General features: G+C 49.3%; 1 protein-coding gene across 1 annotated transcript in view; it reads right to left on the bottom strand.

Moving 5' to 3' along the window:
* Positions 1 to 421: 421 nt before the first annotated feature.
* The window catches only part of rnf43 (ring finger protein 43), a 180867-nt gene continuing 172747 nt past the window's right edge, over positions 422 to 8541 (bottom strand). Inside the window, exon 9 of the mRNA XM_078225020.1 lies at positions 422 to 1272. Coding sequence (XP_078081146.1) covers positions 1229 to 1272 — 44 coding nt within the window. The 3' untranslated portion in view covers positions 422 to 1228. The remainder of the gene's footprint in view (positions 1273 to 8541) is intronic.

The following is an 8541-nucleotide window of genomic DNA, read 5'->3' as shown; positions in this document are numbered from 1 at the left end:
AGGTAATGAAGGGGCTGGATAGGATAGAGATGGAGAGATTCTTTCCACTTCGAAAGGAAACTAGAAGGCACAGCCTCAAAATAAAGGGGGGTCAGTTTAGGACAGAGTTGAGGAGGAACTTCTTCTCTCAGAGGGTGGTGGATCTCTGGAATTCTCTGCCCACTGAAGTGGTGGAGGCTACCTCGTTGAATATGTTTAAATCATGGATAGATAGATTCCTGATCGGTGAGGGAATTAGGGTTATAGGGATCAGGCGGGTAAGTGGAACTGATCCACTTCAGATCAGCCATGATCTTATTGAATGGCGGGGCAGGCTCGAGGGGCTAGATGGCCTACTCCTGCTCCTATTTCCTATGTTCTTATGTTCTAAATCTTGAATTCCAGCTACAATCACAGTATACAAAATAATCCAACAACCTTTGTAATTGAAAATAATTTATTTGAGCATAATCTGAATAGGGCCAGACCATCAGGTTAGTGACAGCACTGATCATTTATAAGGCACTTTACATTACACACCCTGGCAGAGGATAAATATATTAGTAAATAAATATATTAAGAACATATTACCATAATGAAATGTCTTTCTATACAAATATAATACAACACTTTAAAAAGTTTCTCTCTTAATTCAGAGTACCCAAAATATACTGAGGAGCCCTGGTAAATACAAGGCTCTGTAAGGCTACATTTATTTTTAAGTGCTTCTACTATCTGACAGTTAGGGTCTGGTCACAAGTGCTGGAAGTCTGCTATACCTTGGGCTATTCTGGAAGACAAAAACAACCTGGAATAAACCCTTCAAAAAGCCCTTCAATTCTCCAAATTAATGGAAGGTTACATATGTCCCCATGTCTCTGGTGAAGTAGATAGTTGGCAATGAATAACAAGCACCAATGCATGAAGAGCTGCTTCTGAAGATTCATGCTCCTGGATTGAGTATTTCAAACCTTGAAATAATTTGTTCTTTGCCTTGTTGCTACATCCTCCTTTAAGGCTCATTCTACCATCTAAGCCCCTCATCTCACCAGCTACACGGTCTCTTCACACCTCTCCCTCATCCCATCAGCTGCATAGTTTTTTCACACCTGCCCCCGTATCCCACCAGCTTTGCAGCTTCTTCACACCAATGTCCATCATTTTGCTAGCTTCATGGTTTCCTCACTCCTGTGCCCTTCATCTTGCCAGCTATACAGCTTCTTCAGACTTGCTTTCTTTGTCCAGTTAACTACACGGCTTCTTCACAGATCTCTTCCACGTTTGATTCCGAACCTGGTTGGACAGAAAAACATTTTCAGGCATTTTGAAAAACCTTTAGTGTATTACAGGAATGATTCTGTTCAGCTGAGTTGAGCTCCTAAGTAACATGGACAGTGTACGTCCTGAGCTGAGGAATCACTGACTACAATTGCAGAAATAACCTTGTAACAAGATAGGAGAACTTCCAGACTAAACAGATATCCACCCACCAAAACATAATTAAAGGTGTATTCTGTACATGGACACCTTCCTTGACATGGGAGTATAATCGCCATGCTAAAACAAAAATGTTTCAATCCTATTTTATGACTAAACGATTAAAATTAAGTATATAAGTTCTGGGAAATGACTATCCATTTTTATTGTACAGTGTTATCAGCAAGCGGTCTAGGTAAAGTATAGCACAGTTAGCGTTCCCTTCCTTATAGCACACTGGGCATACCCACACTAAATGGGCTACTATGGTTAAGAAGGCAGCTCATCACCCCCTACTCGAGGGCAATACGATGGGTAATAAATGCAGATCTTGCCAGTGACACACACAGCCCATGAAAGGATAAAAATATAATTAGATACAAAGTAAAGATCCCCAACAAAAGAGCATTCTGGCTGTAACAGTTGCCACGTTTCCATTTTCCACGCTAGCCACATTCTTGTAGTGAGGGCACTTTGTGCTATGGCCCGTCTACATGAGGAATTGGATAGAGACTGCCAAAACACCCTTCATGCAGGGTGCTTACAACCAGTGGACAGAAAGGAGTTGCTCATCCAGTCTTACAAGCTCTGGAATTCTCTCCTTAAAAATCAGCTCTCATACTCTCTCTCCTCCTTTAAGATATTCCTTAAAGCCCAACTCTGGCCATGCTTTTGGGCACCTGCTCCAGTAACTCCTTACGTGGCTTGATGTTGAATTTTGTTTGATAAACCTCCTGTGAAATATTTTGGGACATTTTACTACATTAAAGGCGCTTCATCAATGCAAGTTGCTGTTGATCTGGACTGGTTTTGATCTGCTGTTTCCAGAGATGCAACACAATGAGAACATCTGAGGGGTATGCAATGCTATTTTTGATTAGCAGTTCAGTGAGGCAATCTTTGACACAGAGTTAGAAGGAGGATGAAACTTTTCACTTTCTCTCTCTCTCTAATGGTTTAAACCATTTGAAGCAGTTTTGATTGGGAAAGAAATCAGCCAGAGTGTGCTCTGTCTGTCTTGTGGAAGGTAAGATAATCAGGCATGCATTACATACAACAAAGCTATTCCGCACCTGGACCATATAACTAGATATTGGGACAATGGAAGTATACTCTTTATCCATGTGGATGCAGTGTGGGCTTATCAGAGCAGTGACTTGTAATTAATATCTAGCATAGATTTCAACTTTGAAACGTAGCTATATTCCTCAATGGTATTGAGGAACAAGGTACTTACTGATTTTTATACAAGCATCACTTTAGGAAAGGTGGAATCTAATTTTCTGGAAATGAATGGCAGCACAGATCACCCACTGTGCTCTCCAACAGGGTAAAGGGCAGCACAGATCACTCACTGTGCTCTCCAACAGGGTAAAGGGCAGCATGGATCACACACTGTGCTCTCCAACAGGGTAACAGTACAGAGCACCCACTGTGCTCTCCAACAGGGTAACAGTACAGAGCACCCACTGTGCTCTCCAACAGGGTAACAGAATGGATCACCCACTGTGCTCTCCAACAGGGTAACAGCACAGATCACCCACTGGGCTCTCCAACAGGGTAACAGAATGGATCACCCACTGTGCTCTCCAACAGGGTAACAGCACAGATCACCCATTGGGCTCTCCAACAGGGTAACAGAATGGATCACTCACTGTGCTTTCCAACAGGGTAACAAGCACAGATCACCCACTGTGCTCTCCAACAGGGTAACAGAATGGATCACCCACTGTGCTCTCCAACAGGGTAACAGCATGGATCACCCACTGTGCTCTCCAACAGGGTAACAGAATGGATCACCCACTGTGCTCTCCAACAGGGTAAAGGGCAGCATGGATCACCCACTGTGCTCTCCAACAGGGTAACAGCAGCATGGATCACCCACTGTGCTCTCCAACAGGGTAACAGCACAGATCACCCACTGTGCTCTCCAACAGGGTAACAGCATGGATCACCCACTGTGCTCTCCAACAGGGTAACAGCATGGATCACCCACTGGGCTCTCCAACAGGGTAACAGCATGGATCACCCACTGTGCTCTCCAACAGGGTAACAGCATGGATCACCCATTGTGCTCTCCAACAGGGCAACAGCATGGATCACCCACTGTGCTCTCCAACAGGGTAACAGCAGCATGGATCACCCACTGTGCTCTCCAACAGGGTAACAGCACAGATCACCCACTGTGCTCTCCAACAGGGTAACAGCATGGATCACCCACTGTGCTCTCCAACAGGGTAACAGCATGGATCACCCATTGTGCTCTCCAACAGGGTAACAGCATGGATCACCCACTGTGCTCTCCAACAGGGTAACAGCATGGATCACCCATTGTGCTCTCCAACAGGGTGACAGCATGGATCACCCACTGTGCTCTCCAACAGGGTAACAGAATGGATCACCCACTGTGCTCTCCAACAGGGTAAAGGGCAGCATGGATCACCCACTGTGCTCTCCAACAGGGTAACAGCAGCATGGATCACCCACTGTGCTCTCCAACAGGGTAACAGCAGCATGGATCACCCACTGTGCTCTCCAACAGGGTAACAGCACAGATCACCCACTGTGCTCTCCAACAGGGTAACAGCATGGATCACCCACTGTGCTCTCCAACAGGGTAACAGCATGGATCACCCACTGGGCTCTCCAACAGGGTAACAGCATGGATCACCCACTGTGCTCTCCAAAAGGGTAACAGCATGGATCACCCATTGTGCTCTCCAACAGGGTAACAGCATGGATCACCCACTGTGCTCTCCAACAGGGTAACAGCAGCATGGATCACCCACTGTGCTCTCCAACAGGGTAACAGCACAGATCACCCACTGTGCTCTCCAACAGGGTAACAGCATGGATCACCCACTGTGCTCTCCAACAGGGTAACAGCATGGATCACCCACTGTGCTCTCCAACAGGGTAACAGCATGGATCACCCATTGTGCTCTCCAACAGGGTGACAGCATGGATCACCCACTGTGCTCTCCAACAGGGTAACAGAATGGATCACCCACTGTGCTCTCCAACAGGGTAAAGGGCAGCATGGATCACCCACTGTGCTCTCCAACAGGGTAACAGCAGCATGGATCACCCACTGTGCTCTCCAACAGGGTAACAGCAGCATGGATCACCCACTGTGCTCTCCAACAGGGTAACAGCACAGATCACCCACTGTGCTCTCCAACAGGGTAACAGCATGGATCACCCACTGTGCTCTCCAACAGGGTAACAGCATGGATCACCCACTGGGCTCTCCAACAGGGTAACAGCATGGATCACCCACTGTGCTCTCCAACAGGGTAACAGCATGGATCACCCATTGTGCTCTCCAACAGGGTAACAGCATGGATCACCCACTGTGCTCTCCAACAGGGTAACAGCAGCATGGATCACCCACTGTGCTCTACAACAGGGTAACAGCACAGATCACCCACTGTGCTCTCCAACAGGGTAACAGCATGGATCACCCACTGTGCTCTCCAACAGGGTAACAGCATGGATCACCCATTGTGCTCTCCAACAGGGTAACAGCATGGATCACCCACTGTGCTCTCCAACAGGGTAACAGCATGGATCACCCATTGTGCTCTCCAACAGGGTGACAGCATGGATCACCCACTGTGCTCTCCAACAGGGTAACAGAATGGATCACCCACTGTGCTCTCCAACAGGGTAAAGGGCAGCATGGATCACCCACTGTGCTCTCCAACAGGGTAACAGCACAGATCACCCACTGTGCTCTCCAACAGGGTAACAGCAGCATGGATCACCCACTGTGCTCTCCAACAGGGTAAAGGGCAGCATGGATCACCCACTGTGCTCTCCAACAGGGTAACAGCACAGATCACCCACTGTGCTCTCCAACAGGGTAACAGCAGCATGGATCACCCACTGTGCTCTCCAAAAGGGTAACAGAATGGATCACTCACTGTGCTTTCCAACAGGGTAACAAGCACAGATCACCCACTGTGCTCTCCAACAGGGTAACAGAATGGATCACCCACTGTGCTCTCCAACAGGGTAACAGCATGGATCACCCACTGTGCTCTCCAACAGGGTAACAGAATGGATCACCCACTGTGCTCTCCAACAGGGTAAAGGGCAGCATGGATCACCCACTGTGCTCTCCAACAGGGTAACAGCAGCATGGATCACCCACTGTGCTCTCCAACAGGGTAACAGCACAGATCACCCACTGTGCTCTCCAACAGGGTAACAGCATGGATCACCCACTGTGCTCTCCAACAGGGTAACAGCATGGATCACCCACTGGGCTCTCCAACAGGGTAACAGCATGGATCACCCACTGTGCTCTCCAACAGGGTAACAGCATGGATCACCCATTGTGCTCTCCAACAGGGTAACAGCATGGATCACCCACTGTGCTCTCCAACAGGGTAACAGCAGCATGGATCACCCACTGTGCTCTCCAACAGCGTAACAGCACAGATCACCCACTGTGCTCTCCAACAGGGTAACAGCATGGATCACCCACTGTGCTCTCCAACAGGGTAACAGCATGGATCACCCATTGTGCTCTCCAACAGGGTAACAGCATGGATCACCCACTGTGCTCTCCAACAGGGTAACAGCATGGATCACCCATTGTGCTCTCCAACAGGGTGACAGCATGGATCACCCACTGTGCTCTCCAACAGGGTAACAGAATGGATCACCCACTGTGCTCTCCAACAGGGTAAAGGGCAGCATGGATCACCCACTGTGCTCTCCAACAGGGTAACAGCAGCATGGATCACCCACTGTGCTCTCCAACAGGGTAACAGCAGCATGGATCACCCACTGTGCTCTCCAACAGGGTAACAGCACAGATCACCCACTGTGCTCTCCAACAGGGTAACAGCATGGATCACCCACTGTGCTCTCCAACAGGGTAACAGCATGGATCACCCACTGGGCTCTCCAACAGGGTAACAGCATGGATCACCCACTGTGCTCTCCAACAGGGTAACAGCATGGATCACCCATTGTGCTCTCCAACAGGGTAACAGCATGGATCACCCACTGTGCTCTCCAACAGGGTAACAGCAGCATGGATCACCCACTGTGCTCTCCAACAGGGTAACAGCACAGATCACCCACTGTGCTCTCCAACAGGGTAACAGCATGGATCACCCACTGTGCTCTCCAACAGGGTAACAGCATGGATCACCCACTGTGCTCTCCAACAGGGTAACAGCATGGATCACCCATTGTGCTCTCCAACAGGGTGACAGCATGGATCACCCACTGTGCTCTCCAACAGGGTAACAGAATGGATCACCCACTGTGCTCTCCAACAGGGTAAAGGGCAGCATGGATCACCCACTGTGCTCTCCAACAGGGTAACAGCAGCATGGATCACCCACTGTGCTCTCCAACAGGGTAACAGCAGCATGGATCACCCACTGTGCTCTCCAACAGGGTAACAGCACAGATCACCCACTGTGCTCTCCAACAGGGTAACAGCATGGATCACCCACTGTGCTCTCCAACAGGGTAACAGCATGGATCACCCACTGGGCTCTCCAACAGGGTAACAGCATGGATCACCCACTGTGCTCTCCAACAGGGTAACAGCATGGATCACCCATTGTGCTCTCCAACAGGGTAACAGCATGGATCACCCACTGTGCTCTCCAACAGGGTAACAGCAGCATGGATCACCCACTGTGCTCTCCAACAGGGTAACAGCACAGATCACCCACTGTGCTCTCCAACAGGGTAACAGCATGGATCACCCACTGTGCTCTCCAACAGGGTAACAGCATGGATCACCCATTGTGCTCTCCAACAGGGTAACAGCATGGATCACCCACTGTGCTCTCCAACAGGGTAACAGCATGGATCACCCATTGTGCTCTCCAACAGGGTGACAGCATGGATCACCCACTGTGCTCTCCAACAGGGTAACAGAATGGATCACCCACTGTGCTCTCCAACAGGGTAAAGGGCAGCATGGATCACCCACTGTGCTCTCCAACAGGGTAACAGCACAGATCACCCACTGTGCTCTCCAACAGGGTAACAGCAGCATGGATCACCCACTGTGCTCTCCAACAGGGTAAAGGGCAGCATGGATCACCCACTGTGCTCTCCAACAGGGTAACAGCACAGATCACCCACTGTGCTCTCCAACAGGGTAACAGCAGCATGGATCACCCACTGTGCTCTCCAACAGGGTAAAGGGCAGCATGGATCACCCATTGTGCTCTCCAACAGGGTAACAGCATGGATCACCCACTGTGCTCTCCAACAGGGTAAAGGGCAGCATGGATCACCCATTGTGCTCTCCAACAGGGTGACAGCATGGATCACCCACTGTGCTCTCCAACAGGGTAACAGAATGGATCACCCACTGTGCTCTCCAACAGGGTAAAGGGCAGCATGGATCACCCACTGTGCTCTCCAACAGGGTAACAGCACAGATCACCCACTGTGCTCTCCAACAGGGTAACAGCAGCATGGATCACCCACTGTGCTCTCCAACAGGGTAAAGGGCAGCATGGATCACCCACTGTGCTCTCCAACAGGGTAACAGCACAGATCACCCACTGTGCTCTCCAACAGGGTAACAGCAGCATGGATCACCCACTGTGCTCTCCAACAGGGTAATGGGCAGCATGGATCACCCACTGTGCTCTCCAACAGGGTAACAGCACAGATCACCCACTGTGCTCTCCAACAGGGTAACAGCACAGATCACCCACTGTGCTCTCCAACAGAGTGTCAGTGCTCCTACTATTAAAGCAGTTGCTCTAAATACCGAGGAGGGACTGCACAATCATCCGAGATTAATAAACAGACAAATTAATCATTTGCAACAAGGCAATATTTACATGGCAGTGATAACTTCATTGGTCCCAACTCATACCCTCAAAGCCAGGAGCCAGAGCCTCGCTTCCTGCTGCATCCCCTCCCTCAAGGCTTGCAGAAGTACAGTCCCAGGTGACAGAAACTCTTCAATACTTTCCCAAGTAGACTTTCATCATGTGTGATTCTAGACGACGAGTGTAAACTGCCTATTTCATCGTTATAGGGAATCATAATAAAAGCAGGAGCAGTTTCCCAACCTCCATCAGTACTCTGAGC

Source organism: Mustelus asterias, chromosome 12, assembly GCF_964213995.1.
Source record: "Mustelus asterias chromosome 12, sMusAst1.hap1.1, whole genome shotgun sequence".
Classification (NCBI taxonomy): domain Eukaryota; kingdom Metazoa; phylum Chordata; class Chondrichthyes; order Carcharhiniformes; family Triakidae; genus Mustelus; species Mustelus asterias.
The sequence above is the reverse complement of the archived record's forward strand: the minus strand, read 5'-3'. Positions and strand labels throughout refer to the sequence as shown.